Source organism: Ascaphus truei, chromosome 20 (genome assembly GCF_040206685.1).
Source record: "Ascaphus truei isolate aAscTru1 chromosome 20, aAscTru1.hap1, whole genome shotgun sequence".
In the NCBI taxonomy this organism is placed as follows: Eukaryota; Metazoa; Chordata; class Amphibia; order Anura; family Ascaphidae; genus Ascaphus; species Ascaphus truei.
The window spans coordinates 11,085,461-11,105,840 of record NC_134502.1 but is presented as its reverse complement, the minus strand read 5'-3'; the positions used below and the strand labels follow the sequence as shown (position 1 = coordinate 11,105,840).

The following is a 20,380-nucleotide window of genomic DNA, read 5'->3' as shown; positions in this document are numbered from 1 at the left end:
ATGGCCCAGACCAGAGACTCTCAAGGCTATCCAGCGCTTTTTAGGATTTGCGAACTACTATCGGAAGTTCATTCGCAATTTCTCCACTCTGGTGGCCCCCATCACGGCGTTAACTAGGAAAGGGGCTGACCCTTCTGCCTGGTCCGCCGAAGCTATCTCCGCCTTCCAGGCCCTTAAAGAGGCATTCGTCACGGCACCGATCCTGCGCCACCCCAACACGGATCTTCCCTTTGTCATAGAAGTTGACGCATCAGACTGCGGTGCAGGGGCTGTACTATCACAGAGTTACTCCCCCCAGGATAAACTTCACTCTTGTGCGTATTTCTCCAAGAAATTTTCCTCCACCGAGAGGAATTACGATGTCGGCAACAGAGAGTTATTGGCCGTTAAAATGACACTACAAGAGTGGAGACATCTGTTGAAAGGGTCAAGGGAGCCATTTTCTATTTTAATGGACCACAAAAATTTACTTTATATCGAAGGAGCACGTCGCCTCGGTCCTCGACAAGCTCGCTGGGCACTCTTTTTTTCTCGCTTCAACTATCACCTTTCTTATATCCCGGGAACGAAGAACGTGAAGGCAGATGCGTTGTCCAGACAATACTCCTCGGAAGACAGGCCTGAGGCAACTTTGGAACCTATCCTACCTCCCGAAAGAATTTTGGCTACTTCCACCTTCAAATCGCTAGACAAGATCAAAAGGGACCAGCAACAGATCCCTTCAAACACGGCGATCCCCTCTAACAGGCTCTTCGTCTCGCCCAGGTTCATTCCAGAGGTCCTAGATTGGGGACACTCTTCTAAACCCGCAGGTCACCCGGGCTTCAGAAGGACATTAGACTTAATTCGTCGGAACTTTTGGTGGCCCAGTATGTCTAAAGACATTGCGGAATACACTTGCGCTTTTCCTGTATGCACCCAGAACAAGACACTTCCACAGAGATCTCAGGGACTTCTCCTCCCATTGCCAGTGCCTGCTCGTCCATGGATTTCATAGTCGACCTCCCTAGGTCTAGGGGCTTCAACACCATTTTAGTTGTCGTAGACAGGTTTTCGAAGATGGCCCACTTCATCCCCCTCAAGGGACTGCCCTCCTCTCCCGCCCTAGCAGACATTTTCTCCTAGCATATCTTTAGGATCCATGGCATTCCGTCTTCCATTGTCTCTGACAGAGGATCCCAGTTCGTCTCCAAGTTCTGGAGGACCTTCACCAAAGGACTGGGAATTGTCTCTTCCTTCTCCTCTGCATACCACCCCCAGTCCAATGGACAGACAGAGAGAACTAACCAGTCGCTGGAGAAATACCTCAGATGTTTCATCTCCGATTCCCAGGACGATTGGTCCCAACTCCTCCCGTGGGCAGAGTACGCGGTCAATTCGGCCCAAAGTGAATCCACCCGAGAATCTCCATTTTTTGTCAATTATGGGTTTCACCCTCCCTGCCTACCCATTTCCAATCTGGCTTCTGGGGTACCGGCGGTAGACGAACGGATTTCCACTCTCCAAGACATTTGGTCCAAGGTACAAAAGTCTCTCCACAAGGCCGCCGATACTGCTAGACTTCAGGCCAATCGCCACCGTCGGCCAGCACCCAACTACAAGCCAGGGGATTTAGTATGGCTCTCGTCAAGAAACATCCGCTTGAGAGTCCCTTCCCCTAAACTGGCTCCTAGGTTTTTGGGACCCTTTCCCGTCGTGGAGCAGATTAACCCAGTGGCATTTCGCCTTAAACTACCACCCTCCATGAGGATCCCAGACGTTTTTCATGCCTCGCTATTAAATCCCCACATTGCCAATCGTTTCCTAAACAGACCAGCAAGCCAGATCCAGTCACGGTACTCAATAACGAGGAATACGAGGTACAACCCTTACTGGACTCCCGCATCTCCAGGGGGCAGCTTCAGTTTTTGGTCCACTGGAGGGGTTTCGGACCCGAGGAGAGGTCTTGGGTTCCGCTCAAAGACATCTATGCACCCAGCCTCCTGAAGACTTTTAGGAGGAAATTTCTGGACAAGCCGTTCTTGGATCGTCCTGAGGCCGATCCTGAGGAGGGGGGTACTGTTAGGAATGTGAGCACACAGAGCCTCAGGCGGAGCTCACGGCTCTCTCCTTACACTGCTCAGACCCTTCCACTACAACCACGCAAGCCCCCTTCAGCTTCATCACTTACCCCTCGGCATGGTGGGACGCTCCACGAGGTTCTTCCTCCACCCTCTGCGCCACAGCCGTCGGCACGGAATCGCCATCCCGCGCGGACGTGCTCACCCCACGTTGCTTCCTCTCATGCACACGTTGGACTTACAGTGCTCACACAAAAGCCCTTGAACTTATCCCCACTCAGGCTCTGCCCCCAAACACCGCATGGTTACAATCTGGCGCTTGCTGAGTGTCACCTGAGCTCTAAGAACAGCATCCAATGCACTGAAGCTCCCTGGGCTCCTCCAGGCACGCCCCCTCTCCTGGTTGGCTGTTCCAGCTTTATATACCCTCTCTGTTCTGTGCTTCCTCGCTCGTCATAGTTTTTGTATGGGTGTTTCACAGTGCTTGTTCTTTGATTCTCTCGGTTTTGACGCGGCTTGGCTGACTACCCCCTTTGGCTCTCGACTTCGGATTGTTCCTGTTTACGTACCTTCTGGCTCCCTTCGACCACGGCACTCATCTCGATCCCTCCATACGTCTCCTACCCCTGATCTCGGCAACGGCAACGACCATTCTTCATCTGGCCTGGCACCATCTAATACCACAACCAGGACACATCCCTCGCTCTGTCGGTGTCTGTATTCATACCTGCCACCTCAGTTCTAGGGACAGGTCTGGTCTGCGGGCCACCCCGGCGTAACATCAATAAAACACAGTATTTAAAACTAGGGTCCACCAAGGACCACAAACCCACACAAAGCAAGCGGTACCTAGACCGCTAATACACTCCTAAAATAGCCAGGCACTAAGCTGTGCAATTATACACACATACTAATAGCCCCTGTGCTCACAATCAGGAATCCCTCTGGCACCGCAGTAGAACTGTGTCAGAACCTGCTACCGGGTACAAGCTGAGAGGGGGGGGGCACTTACCCAAAGAAGCACGAGCTGGAACCGCACACTGATGCCAACGGTCCGGACTGCACCAGCGGCGGAGATCGCATCATAACAGGAGCTTCCTGGTTCTGCCTCTATCCCAGCCTAACAGCACACGCGTAGTGACCTCTCGTGACCTCTACGCATTTCGCAACCACGTGCCGCTGGTGCAGTCCGGACCTTTGGCATCAGTGTGCGGTTCCAGCTCGCGCTTCTTTGGGTAAGTGCCCCCCCCCTCTCAGCTTGTGCCCGGTAGCAGGTTCTGACACAGTTCTACTCAGATGTGGGTCAAAACAAGAAGGGTCTAGGGGGAAAAGGGGGGGGGGGATAACTCTCCTTTTCCCCTCCACCATCAGCTTTGCTGCTACAGATATGCGTTCTATGGTATCTCTAGAGGATGTAATTCTTAGTTTTCTTAGTCTTCAGGCCATACCTCCCAAACCTCATAGAATAGGTCTACTCTTTGATTGAGTTGTGCTGAGAGGAGTTCCATCAGTTTAACTTCTTTGACCCTTCTTAATACGGTTTGTCTAGAGGGGACATTAGTTTTTTACTAGGCCGCTGCAATAGAGCAGCGGGCTGCTGTGAGGACATGCGAGATCATTTTCTTCATTTGAGGTATGCAAGGGAGACTTGTTAAGGTGAAATTAAATAAGGCTTTTATTGCGCCTGTTTCCTTAACATCAGAAAACCATCCAAACATGTCGAGTGAAACCTATGCAGTCCACAACTCCCTTTAGATAAGCATGTCTCCCAGCCCCAAACATATCTCTTGATATGAGCAGATATACCAAAAAGTCTTATAAAGGAAAGTCTTATCTGTTTCTTGTGATTGGAGGGAAAGTCTTCTCTGTTCCTGGGTTGCTGCCTTTTCCTCGGGTTTTGTCAGCATTCAGGTTTAGATGTGTTTTCCCCTGTGTCTTGCAAGCAGCTCTGCTATTTCTTCTGGCAGGCTCAAGACATCTGTCCCCATGGTCAGTCTCACAACTTGTGAGACTCAGGCACAATCTCTCTTCCTGTCTTAAAAGACAGGCTTTTCTAAGAAGCTAATCAGGCAGGTGGTGTTGGATAATTGACTACCAGCAGTTAACCACCACACTGCTGGATTAGAGGCACATTTCCTGAACAGGGATAACTCCCCTGTTACATACCTCCCCTGTTTGTGGGAAGCTCGGGCTTGCCACGGCCAAAGCCCATCCTTCCACTCTCATTCGAGATATCTCTGTGACTTGAATGAGAGTGGATGGAGGAAGAGAACCCTCAGTCCCGCTGGGATTGGAGCCCTTTGTCCAGTTTATTCGTGTCTCCTCCCAAAGGTGCTTGAGATCAGCACTCCTCAGTCGCTCGAGGAGGACTTTTTCTAAGTATAGTCTTTTTGCTACGTGCGCGGTCATGAGATTTCCCTCACGTCGAGTGCTCGTCTTATTGTAGGCAGACTGTATGGCAGCAGTTGCAGAGTGTTTAAAAACAGCCCTTTGAGTTTTCCACTTTTGAAGCTGTCCCACTGTACTTTTCCCACTCAATGGATTTGCTTCAGCCTCTTTGGGATTAAGTTGCAATTCCACATCCACTTCCAGAGAATGTCCCATCTTTTCAGCTTCATCAGCTATGGATTCTTCTGGTTTTGATTCGGCACGTGTACCTTCTTTTATTGCCTGTTGGGTGGCTGAAGGTTTTGCTAGTGCTTGTTTAGGTGGTTCAAATTTTGCAACCTTGTCTTTCAAACGAGCGGTATTCCCAGCTCTCAGTGTACCCTTATCTTCATGGGTTTTTGTGGCTGTGGGATACTGACGCTTAGTTAGGGTCAATACTTGTCCTTGTAGAACCGTCACCTCATCCGCGAGAGATCCCTGTTTTTTGAGTGCGCCTTGTAAGCCTCTTCTCAGGGAATTTATCTGCACACTTTGCTTTCTCTGAGCTTGCTTCCACATTTTCACTGCATTGTGGAGCACTATGAATTTCTTTGCTCGGGCCACAGTTACTTGTCTCAGTTTCTGGAGCTTCTTGTGCTCCCTTTTGTGCCGAGTCACCTGGGTTCTAAGCTTGGCCTCTAGCGATGCTTTGGTGATGCTCAGGGTACCCTTCAGTTTCTCATGCTGCTTTGCTGGGACATACTGGGTAATCAGACGTTCCTGCAGCACTTGTATTTCTTTAACAGCCTGCAGATTGTCTTCCTGCAGAGTTCGCTGCTTCTCCCTGGCCTTCTGGAGGTGCATACGCAGACCTTGCAGTTGGTTCTGCAGTCGGTGCTCTGCTTCAAACTTCTCACCTTCCAAAATTCTAATTATTTCTTTAAGCTCGTGCAGCTTTTCATTCTTTTCCTTGACGTTGTCTGTCAAATGAAAATTTTCTTCTTTCAGTTTTAAGTTTTCTCTTTTTAATCTTAAATTGTCTCCTTTTTCAGTCTCTGTATTATTCAGGGCCTCCTTGCAGTCCTCTTTCCATTTATGCACATCTGCTTTGAGAATGACAGTCTCCTGGCATGAGACTTCCTTCTCTAGGTTGAGGGTCCTTCTGAGAGACTTTGAGATCTGTATTAAGATTGACAATAGTTTCTTTAGAAATGTCCAGCTCCTCAGTGAGACTGTGTAGTTCCTTTCTGGAGACTTCCAGGTCTATGCGGCAGCTGTTGGTCTCATGATGTGAGGCATCCAGTGCTCTGCGGAGTTTCTGAACCTCTTTCTGATATACGTCCACCTCTGTCCGGACACTGTTGACCTCCTGTTGTGAGGCATTCAGCTCTATGCGAAGAGTGTGAACCTCTTGCTGGAAGACTGTCATCTGCTTCAGTGCCTCCTCATACTTCCGCTTCAGCTTAGCCATCATTTTATCAGATTGGCTCTGCTTTCATCCATGGTGGAAATAGTAGCGTTTGCAGTATCTAGCTCAGTCTTGAGATTGTCCAATACATTGGCCGAAGAGTACATTGCGAGCACATGTTAACGTAGCTTCACGTTATTTTTCAGTAGCTCTGCGTAATCATCTTTCTTTTGTTTCAATTGTTCACGGAGCATATCACAGTCATGCCTGGCATTTTTTAGGGCATCCTCAGGGCTGGTTAAGGGATCGACACTCACTGGTTCCGGCTCCGCTTCCCTGGGATGGTTGGTTGAGGGTTCCTCACTGTTGGCACCGGACAAACACTTCTTTGGGGTACACGACTTCTGTCTTGGGCCCTCTGGATATTCGGTTATCCGCGGGACAAATTCTTCATTTTCTCTAGGCTGCAGGGCATCTCGGTCCCCCTTTTTCTCCACATGATCTGCGGACGTGTCTGTTCCTTTCACGGTAAGTGAAGAACCGCTTTTCTTTTTTCACCTTTTTGTTTTGGATGACATCGTCCCCTCAGGGATACTGGGGTCTCCATCTTCATTTGAAATTTTAGCAGTGTCACTGGATCCAACCCGGCTTTTCTTGAAACTGTAATAGCTGACGGAAATATTTGGTGATCCACTGCTCCCGCTCTTTCTCCTGCTGATCATATTCGTCATCATAGGGAGCGGTCTTTTCTGTTCGTACCGAGTTCCGGCAACCCCACCATTCTTGGGGTGTTTTGTGGGTTTGACTCGGTTTGGGTTCCCCATAAGAGATGTCTTCCTCCTCATCGGACTGGAAGGGCCACTCTACCGTGGGGTAGTGTTCATTACACGTACGCTGCATCTTGTCCTCCATTTTGGGGCTATCAGGTGTAATTTTCTTCCTGACCTCAGGAGGCGCTATTGCAGCTGTTGCCACTGTATTTGCTAGAACCCACAATTGTGGTAGTCCTACAGGTGGGCATATTTTGCTTGTAGAGGTCGTAGCTCTCACAGGCATCTCAGTAGAATTTTTCTTTCTCTTGGGTAAGTTTTACAATATCAGCAGTACTGTGCACGCATTCTCTCTCTTTAGGTATACTGAATGTGCAGTTTCTAGGAAAAAACAACTTCTATTTGCTTTACACCATTTACTTGCTAGGTTTAATCTCTCATTAGGTATACTGGATGTGCAGTTGCTTGGTAAAAACTAATGTTTGCTTTACACCATTTACTTGCTAGGTGCAATACCCTCCGCTTCAGCCAAATAATGTGGTTTTCTGCTTGAGTTCAGTAATGTTCAGTCTCAATTTGGGGTATTATGGCATTCACTCTTCACACTTTGGGATACCTTTTACACAGCTCAGCAATTCCTTTTTCCCCAGTAGGGCAATTTTACCCTCAGCACTTGTTTACTGAATATTCCCCTGCTTCAGCACAGTCTTGCATCAATTTTCACACTTTTCTGCATATACTCCATTCACAACTGGTAGTCCTATGCGGTGTGGCAGCCTTTACTTGCAGAATCAGTACCGCTCGTGTCACCATCTGTATTTACTGCTTCAGTGAAACATTTGAAAACAACAAACGCCTATTCCGTTTAAGGGCTAACTTACTTCTTGAACCCTGAACACAGCTGGAAGGAAAAAACCCTATTTCAATGACCATATTACACTTTATTTGTGATAGGCAAATAAGGTTTACCTGCTTCAGCACTGTCTCTCTCTCTCCTCTTGGAATCAGGGAAAAGAGTCCATCTGTGGTTTTGTAAGTTTCAGTGCAGTGTAGATTTCCTGCCTGAGTGTGTATCCCTTTAACTCTGATCTCTGCTGCATGAGCTCTTTGTTTATGTTGCTCACACTGTTTGTAGGCAAAAAGCACAAAAAAAAATTCACAGGCAATCTCCGGGCCCCTTTTAACTTCAAGGACCACCTCTCATCCCACCCTGACACCATATGTAGGAGGACGCGCACAGAGGTATGCAAGGGAAACTTGTTAAGGTGAAATTAAATAAGGCTTTTATTGCGCCTGTTTCCTTAACATCAGAAAACCATCCAAACAAGGGGTCAAACAAAGCTTCTATTCACTTGGGAGTATGTCTAGTGAAACCTATGCAGTCCACAACTCCCTTTAGATAAGCATGTCTCCCAGCCCCAAACATATATCTTGATATGAGCAGATATACAAAAAGTCTTATAAAGGAAAGTCTTATCTGTTTCTTGTGATTGGAGGGAAAGTCTTCTCTGTTCCTGGGTTGCTGCCTTTTCCTCAGGTTTTGTCAGCATTCAGGTTTAGAGGTGTTTTCCCCTGTGTCTTGCAAGCAGCTCTGCTATTTCTTCTGGCAGGCTCAAGACATCTGTCCCCATGGTCAGTCTCAACTTGTGAGACTCAGGCACAATCTCTCTTCCTGTCTCAAAAGACAGGCTTTTCTAAGAAGCTAATCAGGCAGGTGGTGTTGGATAATTGACTACCAGCAGTTAACCACCACACTGCTGGATTAGAGGCACATTTCCTGAACAGGGATAACCCCCCTTTTACAGTCCACCTCCACTTCAACCCCCAGAAAGCCTCGGATCATGGTTTGGATCATGACCCAGAACCTCTAGATCTTCGGACAGATATGAGCCATGTTTCCTCTTTGTCCGCATCCCCTCCAGCACAAATCTGGGGTTCCGGGGAAAATCTGGCTCAGCCTATTCTGGGTTAAGTACCATTGAAATAGAATTGTATATATATTTTCCTTGATGGTTGTGCATATTGATATTTTAGATGCTGATTCCCAGATATCCTCCCAGTCATCTCCATCAATCTCTACATTCAAATGTTCTGCCCATTTTAACATATAATTGTGGTTGGAATTTTCCGCAGATATTGCCATTCCCAGATATACCTCTGAAATCAAACCTCTACAGTAAAAGCCTCTTCTGCATAATTTCTCACATTTTGTTTGGGATGAAAACCCCAAGTCTTTGGAGACTGCTTGCAAAAAATGCCTGATCTGAAGATATCCGAAAATCGGAAGGTTTGTTATGCGGTATTTTTTTTGCAAGTCTTGGTATGGTAAAATCTTACCTTTAACTACAAAATCATCAGCTAATACGATGTTTAACTCCCTGTATTGCTTAAGTTCTTTCGGGAGACAGCCAGGTAGAAATTCAGGATTACTAAATATTGGGGTCAATAGTGATGGGGAAGAAACCAAATTATATTTCCCCTTGTTCTTGGACCATATCTTCCATGTACATCTCATTGCTCCAAGCTTAAGGTTTTTGGTGAAGATCTCTCCACCTCTATCAGACCAAAGAGCGGCTGGGAGAGAGAGAGGGCTTGCATAGGAAGACTCAATCCCTAGCCAGCAGCATGTTGCCGGGTTATTGTCCCACATTATAACTTGTTTTAATTGGGCCGCCTGATAATATTGAATGATATCCGGGACTCCCAAACCTCCGCATTCCTTTTGGGCTAATAAAGTTGATTTAGCAACCCTTGGTCTTTTATTTTTCCATATAAATTGAAAGATTCTATTTGGGATGTTTTTGAGCTCCAAAAGTGGTCTATCTATTGGTAGAGTCTGAAAGTAATATAGAAGTCTTGGCAGTATGTTCATTTTAACTGTGGCTATTCTTCCTAGCCAAGATATCTGATATTCATTCCAGCTCTGGAGATCTTTTTTTATCCTTTCAAAAGGGGAGGGGGGGGGGGGAATTGTGTTGGTATAATGATTTATAGGAGCTTGTTATATGTATTCTCAAATACTTAATTTTTGAGGAACTCCATTTATAGTTAAAATTTGTTTGTAGCAGTTTAATTTCAGATGTTGTCATAGTGAGGTTTAATGCCTCTGACTTATCTGTGTTAATTTTGTATCCTGAAATTTTTCCAAATTGATCTAGTTGGGATTGTAGATTCGGGAGGGAAGGCAAGGGGTTAGCCAATGTTAAAATAATATAATCTGCGAATAAGGACATTTTGTAATTTGTCCCTATTTCAATTCCTTTGATATTGTTTTCGTCTCTGATTGTCTGATTGTTGCTGCCAAGGGTTCGATGGTAAGAGCGAATAGGAGCGGAGATAAGGGGCATCCCTGTCTGGTACCATTATTAATTTTTATGGGGCTTGAGTCTCCTCCTGGGAGCTTTACAAATGCTGTGGGGGTTTTGCAGAGAGCTCTAATGCCCTCCAGAAACGGGCCCTTAAATCCAAATTTGATCATTGTTTGGTCTAAAAAGTCCCATCTTATTCTGTCAAATGCTTTTTCAGCATCTAGACTCAATAAGATTGCCTTCGTGTTGGAGAGATGTACATGATCGATAATATTAATAATTTTCCTAATATTATCTGAGGCTTGTCTTCCTGAAACAATGCCGACTTGATCTATATGTATTAGGCTGGTCAAAATTGGGGTAAGCCTATTTGCTAGAATTTTACTGAAAATTTTTAAATCTGAGTTGAGGAGGATATAGGTTGATAATTACCACACTGTAGTGGGTCCCTTCCTTCTTTATGGATAATTGCCAATTTCGCTTTAGACATTGATGTTGGAAAGGCTGCTCCTTCTAGAAATGAATTAAAAACTTCGAGCACATACGGGGATAACACCGTCTTGAATTTCTTATAATATTGATTTGAGAAACCATCTGGTCCTGGCGTCTTGTTTATTTTCAATTGTTTGATGGCATCTGATAGTTCCTCCTGCGATATAGATTTGTTTAGTTCTTGGGATTTTGCTTCCGATAATTCTGGAAGATTACATTTTTCTAGGTAACTAGAGATAGCTTCCGGTCCTAATGATTGGTTCTGGGGGCAATTTAGATTATATAATTTAGAATAAAAATCTGAGAACTCTTTCGCTATTTGTTTTTCATTGAACGCTTTAACTCCTGTCTTAGTTTGGATGACGGATATTTGTGATTTAGTTCTCAGGCCCCTAAGTTTGGAAGCCAAGAGGCGGTCCGCCTTGTTACCCTTATCATAAATTTTTTGCTTGGTCCACGTTAGTGCCCTCTCCACTTCATCTAGTTGAATCTGTTTAAATTCAGTCCTGGTTTTGTCTAGTAATTAAAATTATTTTTTTGATGGGTTGTTTTTATGTTTTTGTTCTTGTAATTGTAATTTTCAAATAATTAGTTGTAAAGCTTTTGCTTCTTTTTTTTCTTATGCGATGCTATGGAGATAAAAGCTGCCCTTATTGTTGCCTTATGGGCTTCCCATAGCATTGCTGGAGACTCCACGAGCCCTCATTTAGCATAAAGTATTCTGTAAGTTTTTGTTTGATGTTACACTCAACATCTGGGTGGTTGAGTAGGGAGTTATTTACTTTCCAGTTATATTGATTATTTTTTACCAAAGGGGAGAGAGCACTAGTTCAACCGGGGTGTGGTCTGTCCAAGATATAGAGTCTATTTCTGGCTGGGAGGATGCCTGGAGAATATCTTTGGTACCCAGAAAGTAGTCAATCCTCGAATAGGTCTGGTATGGGGAGTAGAACGTGAAGTCCCGCTGGCCCTGGTGTTGTGCTCTCCAAATATCAGTGAGCGAAAATTCTTTTAATATATCTCAGAATTCTTTGGCATTTTTTTCTGTTTGTCAGGGATGGGGGGCTCCTACCACACTTGACCGATCTTGGTCTGGAACGGCCACCATGTTCATATCTCCTGCTATAATTATCGCGGTGTTAGACTGAGATGATAGGGGTTCGCAAACTTCCCTCAGAAACTTTGTCTGACCTTCATTAGGAGAGTAAACATTGACCAAGACTATTTCTACTCCTGATAAAGATCCATACAAAATTAAAAACCGGCCCTCTGGGTCTGCAACCTCTTTGTTTAGGATGAATGGTATACTGTGCTTAAATAATATAGCCACTCCTCATTTTTTGGCTGAGTAAGATGCATAGTATGCTTGGGGGTAGACTATCTTGAAAGTGTTTGGGGGGGATGTGGTGTTAAAGTGGTTTTTTTGTATAAACAAGATATCCCCATTCGATTTTTTGAGTTCCTGTAGGGCTAGTTTTCTTTTTATCACTGAGTTAAGGCTCTTAACGTTCAGTGATATCAATTTTAATGACATTTTATTGGCCATATTTTGTTTAGATAAGAAAAATCATGGAATTCCTCCACTTTCCCAAGTTGGGGGCATCTCTTTTTACTTTTATTTTATAGACCCCTGTGTACGTTTTTTGGTCTAAAAGGAGGTCATACCTTCTCATCGACCACCTTCTCAGCCGATGGGTGGTGGGAAGTGCGAGGGGAGAGAGGGGAAGGAGAGAGTGGAGGGGGGGGAGAGAAAGGAGAAAGAAAAGTGGGCTGTATACACACCCTACACTGGCGACACACTTTATTCGAGCTCGGCTAGTCCCACGAATTCGGGTATACTCGGGTGTATTGAGGTTTGTGACTGTTTTCTGCCCGAGTGCATTGCGTTATTTTCCAGGCAGGGATTGAAGCATTTTATTCCCGCTGGCTGCAATACTGCACAGTATATCTATATATATATATATACTGCATTACAATTCATGAATTTATGCCATCTGGTAGACACGCGAAGCATTGCAGCCTATTAAATCCTAATCGTTATCATTTAACAGATCAGCCGCCCGTCAGCCAGGCATGAACCGTGGCTGGGAAGGCAAACGCAACGGGGCTTGTCTGAGGTGAGGAGTGGCGCATTCCAGGTATCTGCCAGGTACATACTGGGTATTTGCTCGAATAAAGTGTGTCGCAGCAGTAACATAGAAATCCTCATCTCTCTAAGTATGAGGGGAGTGGGCTTAGTGCCTCCGGGAGACTTTCCCGAGTGCCGTACTCTGGAACCCATTAAGGAGAGCATAGAGCCCTCCGAAAGTATCAATAAAATCAATCATAACATTTTAATGAAAACTCCTAAGACATCAGGTAGTTGGACTCCTTAGGTCTTTAAATAATTTACTCATTCTCATATTATTATTATGGGAGCCTTTCATCTCCCCGTCTTCTTAGGGAGTCAGTCATCAAGCATCTTTTAAGAAATTTACGATTATGTTATTTACATTTCTTAAGCTTGCAGTTCTTGCCCTCAACTCCTCTGTGCTTTGATTCCGGTATAGGAAAAGAAAAACAGAGAGATATAACAGAGAATACATAAAATATATAAACCGACAGCTTAGTTATAATTAAAGCTAAGTATCTTATGTCTCTATAGCATATATACATTTCTTCTTCCCTTGATCATTCCTGAGCCTACTTCAGTCTTATTTCCAGGGGAGGAGCGGACGGGAGGGGTGTAGGGGACTGTGGGGGGGGACAAGAAAGGGGATGGGGGGACTAAAGGGAGAGGGGCAGAGTGGGGGGGTGGGAAGGTCCCGGGGAAGAGTATGGGGCGGGAAGTTGAATGCTAGAGGAGCTGAAAGAAGGGTACTCCGTGTTGGGAGGGTTTGTCTGGGGTGTGCACCCTTTACATAGGTGTGAAATTAAGACATATCTGAATTTACAACAGTTTTAGCAGATATCCATATGGGACTTACAACCTTCTTTTCTAGTTTCCTACATCTGAGGACTAACACAGCTATCTCACAATTTTTTCGAGCCCCCACAAGATGGCGCCAGAGGTCTTTTAATACACAACATATAAACATGTACCTCAGTTTACAGCCATTAAACTTGGTTTAACTAAAATAAACTCTCCCACATATTAACTTGTCTATATACAATACCCTAACATTTTGGATTCTACTTATCGGAGATGGAGAGGGTGATCTTCATTACAATAGAACGAACAGTTATACAACCTGGGGCTTCAGATACCCTTCCGTGGATTATTTCTTCTCTCCCCTTGAACCGTTCAGAGATGCTCCTGAGGGACTAGTTCTGTTATCTGTGGTGAGATCCTCTAGTGTCCCCAGCAATCCTCGCGGTATTGACAGGATCTGATGGCTCCAAACCCCCCCCACACACGTCCAGCACCTCCCAACGGAATTCCCTGTGTCTTTCGCTGGGTACTCGTTGCTGTGAGGGAGCAGAGCAGAGCCGTGGCGGTTAGCAGAGCGGTCCTGGAGCCACTGGGGAGCAGAGGGAACTCCAAATCAGCTAAAGGCTATAGGTCGAGAGATTGTTCTGAGGACAGTTGCAGAGGTGTCATCCGGGGACCCATTCATGCCATCAATGGGGGATAGTTTCTTCTTTCTTTCCAGGGAGAGCATCTGCTTACTGGGTTGGGGTAGGAATAGCCTGAGGTAGCGTGAGGTAGCTGGATGCGTTGGGAGTGTCCCTCTTCACTCCTCATGAGCCGGATTCCTCTGTGTGGCTAATCTTTGTGAGGTTCTTGGGACTCTCGTAGGCGGTTGGTGACTCTGCTCCTCTTCAGCATCCTCAGGAGTTGATCCATCATTCATATGAGTGAGTCCCAGCCGTCTTAGGAATTGCGGACCATCTTCCGGATACGATAAGGTATGAAATTTCCCCCCCATTTGCACCACAAGTTTGAAGTGGAATCCCCACCGGTACCTCATTTTATTTTCTCTCAACTTTTGTATCAGGAGCTTCAGTTCTCTGCGTCTACCTATGGTTGCCCTAGATAGATCGCTGTATATTTCGATATGGGCATTTCGAAATTTCAGGTCTACCCTCTCTCTGCTAGCTGCTTAAAAAAATTATTTTATTGTATAAGAGGGAAATCTTATAAGGACATCCCTGGCTCTCTTGGGGTATGTCGATTTAGGGCCCTGTGTGCACGGTCCACTTCTATTGACTCGTGTTCAAGATCAGGTACCGGGTGAGTGAATAGATCATCATTTAGGTAGGGGTGCAGTAGTTCTGTGTCTACCGTCACCGGTATATACCTCACTCGGAGGTTCTGCCGGCGATCTGTTTTCCTGCTCTTCTGCGTTTTCCTTGAGCGCACAAATTTCATAGTTCAGGCGGTTGATCTCATCCTCAGCCGAGGAATCGGCCTGCTCTATTGCGTCCACTTTCTTATTTAGGGTGTCCGTCTTTGCAGCAAGAGAGTTCATGTCAGACCTGAAGGTGTTTATTGCTTTGGATAGGTCCTCTTGAAACCCGTCGCATCCTTATAAACAGGTCCTCTAGGTAATCTTTATTTCTGCGCCTACCCCTATCATTTCCCGATCTGGGGCACCGCCAGGGCCTTCCATTGAGCACGCCCGGCCGCCATCTTGGGTGGTCTCGCAGATCCCTGCGGACCTCTGGCTCGGCGTGAAGAAGTTTGAGACGCTCTGCTGAGCTGGTTTCTTTAGTTTATTGTTCATCTACTATGTTTTCCCTACCTCACTGTCAGTTTTGGAGGATATTTTCTTCCGATTCGTGCTTACTTTATCAGTTTATTCGGCGGAGGGCTCCGGAGCGATCTCCTCAAGCGTCCATGTGCGGTGACGTCACCGGAAATCTCCCGTCGACCAGGATTTTGATTTCAGTTTCTCTTACGGGTGAGAATTTTTGTTTTCCACCGCGCTGGCATTTGTGGATTCAGGATCTGGAAGCAACTTTATTGACCAGGTTTTCGCAGAGAAGAACAACATCCAGCTTATCCACAAGAGGATTCCGGTAGGATTGGAAGCTATCGACGTCGACCATTACAACCTGCCTTCATTTCCCTGCAGACCATTCCCTTCCACTTACTGATGGGGGAGGACTACATGGAGATCTATCTGGACGTGATTCACATCCCTTCCGTTGAAGTGATCCTGGGCCTTCCTTGGCTTCAATGCCATAATCCCTGCTTCGACTGGACCAATAAACAACCTATCAAGTGGAGTACACTTTGTGCCGAGAGCTGTGCGGTTCCCGCCATAAGATATGTGGGTTGGTCACCCCCGGAGAAGAAACAAGTTTTCTACCCGAGATACGTGATGTTTTTGACAAGGCATGATCTGAGGTTCTACTACCGCACCGCCCCTTCGATTATCCTTTCGACCTTTTGCCTGGTTCTGTTCTTCCTAGGGGAAGGTCTTACCCACTCTCACTTCCGGCGACTAAAGCCATGAATGAATACATTCGAGAAAATCTTAAAAGGGGGTTAATTCAGAAGTCCTCTTCTTCAGCCGGAGCAGGTTTTTTTCGTTAAAAAAAAAAAAGGGTGGATCTTTTCGCCATGCATCGACTACAGAGGGCTTAACAAGATTACCCTCAAGAACCGTTACCATTTAGCTTTGATCTCAGAACTTTTCAACCGCCTTCAAGGGTCAACCATCTTCACCAAGTTGGACTTGCGTGGTGCCTACAATTTGGTGAGAATTCGCCAGGGTGACGAATGGAAAATGGCCTTCAACACACGAGATGGTCATTATGAGTACGAGTACCTCGTCATGTCCTTTGGTCTCTGCAACGCTCCTGCCGTCTTCCAAGACTTTTTCAACGAGATCGCAATAAGGAAGTGGTTGAGAAGGTCCCGGACGATCTCGTTGACAAAGTTCTTTTGTAAATAAAATTTTATTCTTTTTTTTCTAATATTTCTGATCCCTAATGGTCATTAGACTGACCAACCGAAAAAATTAACTGGCGGGCCATTGCTGTCTGAAATAAATTATCCTAGCATTGAGTGCAATTATATGGGGAATCTTTTGACTCTTCTTGTCATGCCTGTGTTCTATATTCTGTGCCCCCTTGCACCCGCTGTTTTGTCTTTTATACTAGGATTATACCTAGGGACAGCAGTCTGATTAATCTTTCTCCTTTAAGGAATTTCCAATTAACAGTACTTAAAAAAAAAAAAACAATACAAATTTCAAAAAAGCAAAACATTCCCCAGAATTATAAGAAATGTACAGAATTATGTTTTCATAAGTTTAAAGATATTTTTTTTACAAAAATAAAATAATTTTCAGCATGCAATATTACAAAGTAAACTTGTGTGAGTAAAACATTGACGACATTTAGAGAAAACATAATTTTTCTCCTATGTGAACTCTCTGATGTGCAACATGACTTATTAGCAAAACATTTCCTGCATTCAGAACACACAAATGTATTTATTTATCAAATGTTTTACCAGGAAGTAATACATTGAGAGTTACCTCTCATTTTCAAGTATGTCCTGGGCACAGAGTTATGATGACAAATAATACATGGTTACAAATACATCGTTACATAAGTGAACAGGGTATACATTATATACAAGACCTAGCATGCACAGTTAGAGATAATATATATTATAGGCGTATGTAACAGTTACAGACCAGATTAAAATGAGAGACAGCTTTAGTTTTGAAAGAACTTAGACTGTTGGTGGCTGTGAGAGTCTCCGATAGATTGTTCTGGTGATCTTGTTTTTCTCATGTGAACTCTTTGATGTGTAACAAGAGCAGAGTCATATGTGAAACATTTCCCACATTCAGAACACACAAATGGTCTTTCTCCTGTGTGATGTCTCTGATGTATAACAAGATGAGCGTTCTGGGTAAAACATTTCCCACATTCAGAACATACAAATGGTTTTTCCCCTGTGTGAATTCTCTGATGTGTAATAAGATTAAAGTTATTAGTAAAACATTTCCCACATTCAGAACATACAAATGGTCTTTCTCCTGTGTGTATTCTCTGATGTCTAAGGAGAGCAGAGTTATAGGTGAACCATTTCCCACATTCAGAACATACAAATGGTTTTTCCCCTGTGTGAATTCTCTGATGTGTAACAAGATCAAAGTTATTTGTAAAACATTTCCCACATTCAGAACATACAAATGGTTTTTCCCCTGTGTGAATTCTCTGATGTGCAACAAGATTAAAGTTATGAGTACAACATTTCCCACATTCAGAACATACAAATGGTCTTTCTCCTGTGTGACGTCTCTGATGTCGAAGGAGACCAGATTTACATGTGAAACATTTCCCACATTCAGAACAAACAAATGGTCTTTCTCCTGTGTGACTTTTCTGATGTATAACAAGATGAGCGTTCTGGGTAAAACATTTCCCACATTCAGAACATTCAAAGGGTTTTTCTCCTGTATGAACTCTCTGATGTGTAACAAGAGCAAAGTTACCTGTGAAACATTTCCCACATTCAGAACATACAAAGTGTCTTTTTCCTGTGTGACTTTTCTGATGTATAACAAGATGAGAGCTCTGGGTAAAACATTCCCCACATTCAGAACATACAAATGGTTTTTCTCCTGTATGAATTCTCTGATGTGTAACAAGAGCAAAGTTTTTTGTGAAACATTTCCCACATTCAGAACATACAAATGTTTTTTCTTTTACTGACAAGTTCTTGTGAACGTTCCCTGCATTCATGTTTCCTTTGTTACACGTTGTAATAGGAGATGCATATTCCGTCCCTGTATGTTCTCTGATAGTATAAATGTGGGAGCCTGGGAGATTTCCTTCTTCCTGTGAGGTTGATTCCTTAGCCATAATGCTCACAGTTTCTCTCAGACTCTGGCTTGGTATATCCTGACTAATGTGATTTGCTCTGTGATACATTTGGGTAACACTGGTATCTTCCATTACACAATCTGGTGAACAGAGCAAAATGTGATATCCTTCAGGGGAATTGCTGCTCCTGAATCCATCAGCTGGGAAAAACATTTATAAAGAAATTCATTAACATCGGATACAAAAAATTATTTTCAAACGTCAAATTTAGTTTAAGAATGTAAAGACAGGATACACATGGTAAGATGTATAACAAATTGGGTATTCAGTAAATGTTTCAAATGCATTCAAAATTGCAATAAACTTAATTTGTGAGGATATGGCCACCCTGATATATATATATATCTATTTATAAAATCAGGAAGCGTGTACCACATACATTTCCACTTTATTATGGGAAAGGTAAAGTTACAAAAGGACATTTTTTAAATTATTGATAGATATACTAATTTGTGATCAAGTTTCCTTTTGTTATGAAATATGTTATACTAGCTGATCTACCTGGCGTTGCCCGGGATTTAATTTTCCTGCTCCCCATGTCTCTCCGCTCCCCTCCTCTGTTCGCTCCCCTGGTCTCTCTCCGCTCCCTCCCGTCTCCGTTCCATCCTTCTTTCTCCACTCCCCCCCCTGTGTCTCTGTCCCAATTACCCTCTCTGTGTCCCACTTCCACTCTCTCCCCCAATCTCTTTTCTCCGGCGTTTCCCCCCCTTCACATTAATGCGCCTCCCCCATGCACAACGTGGCCTCCCTCCCGTTCCGCCAGCTTAGTGGGGGGGCGCTCCCCCTCTCACTGCTCTCCGGCTCTCTCCGTTCCCACCCTCTTTCTCCGCTCCCCCCTCTCTGTCTCTCTTCCCTTTCCCCTCTCTGTTTCCCACTTCCCTTCTGTCCTCACCCTCTCTCTCATGTCCGGCGTTTTCTCCCCTTCATAGTAATGCAGCCCCCCCGTTCAGAGCGCCGACCCCCCCGTTCAGATCTTCATTTCCCCCCGTTCACAGCTGGGCTCCCCCGCCCATTGACAGGCATTGAGGGTGGTGCGCTGCGGAGGCGGTTGATGGCGGTGCGCTGCGAGGACATGCAGGCTGGTTCCCCGCGGGGGTGGCGGCGGTGCGCTTCAGTGGCGGCGGCGGTTGGTTGTCAGCGCCGGCTCCGTGGGGGGGTGGGGGAGTGCGGGAGACGGGAGGGTGTTCGCAGGCAATGGGGGGTGGCGGCGGTGCGCTGCGGGGGGACTGGCTTCAGGCTCACTGGGGGTGGCGGCGGCCAGGGGGGCTGGTTCCCGGCTCCCGGCTCACTGGGGGTGGCGGCAGTGTGCTAAGGGTGGTGTGACTGTCACGTCCTGCGTAGGCGTGACCGTGACGTCAGCCCACCCGCAGGACAATGAGCTGTGGCCATCCGCCAGCCAATCACAGGGGGCACAAAGTGACAGACAAACATTTTTTCACTTTTATATATTTATATATATATATATATATACATGTAGAAGTATGAGTTCGTGTTAGCCGAGCTTCAATAATCAAAAAATAAATAGATGATACCGTTCTGTGGCTAACAAAATGCTTTTATTTGTGTGAGCTTTCGAGATACACTGATCTCTTCTTCCGTATATATATATATATATATATATATATATATATATATATATATATATATATATAAATATAAATATATATATATATATATATATATAATCAAAGGCTCCTTACCAGGCAGACCAGAGAATCCAGGGAATCCAAAGTAGGCACAGCAAGGAAGAGACAGCACACTAATTAGCAAAAAGAATTGTATTAGTAAAGCAGGCACAAAACACCAACGTTTCGGAAACATTGGAGGCAGCACTGGGCTCAGACAAAGCCTCTGATGTCTTTAATGACCTGCACGGATCTCCTGCCTTTCCTCCCTCCCTGAGAGAGTGTGTCTGAGAGAGTGAGAGAGAGAGTGTGTCTGAGAGAGTGAGAGTGTCTGTCTGAGAGATGTCAGAGTGAGAGTGTGTCTGTGAGTGAGAGTGTCTGTCTGTGAGTGAGAGAGTGTCTGTCTGTCTGTGAGAGAGTGTCTGTCTGTGAGAGAAAGTGTCCGTCTGTCTGTGTCTGACAGAGTGAGGTCTGAGAGAGTGAGGTCTGAGAGAGTGAGGTCTGAGAGAGAGTGAGGTCT

General features: G+C 45.0%; 1 protein-coding gene across 1 annotated transcript in view; it reads right to left on the bottom strand.

Annotated features, from left to right (window-relative positions):
* Window positions 1-16,744: 16,744 nt before the first annotated feature.
* Window positions 16,745-20,380, bottom strand: part of LOC142471316 (uncharacterized) — a 46,844-nt gene continuing 43,208 nt past the window's right edge. The window contains exons 3-4 of the mRNA XM_075578156.1: window positions 19,936-19,994; window positions 16,745-18,375 (exon numbers count right to left, since the gene is read on the bottom strand). Coding sequence (XP_075434271.1) covers window positions 17,060-18,307 — 1,248 coding nt within the window. The 5' untranslated portion in view covers window positions 18,308-18,375; window positions 19,936-19,994 and the 3' untranslated portion in view covers window positions 16,745-17,059. The remainder of the gene's footprint in view (window positions 18,376-19,935; window positions 19,995-20,380) is intronic.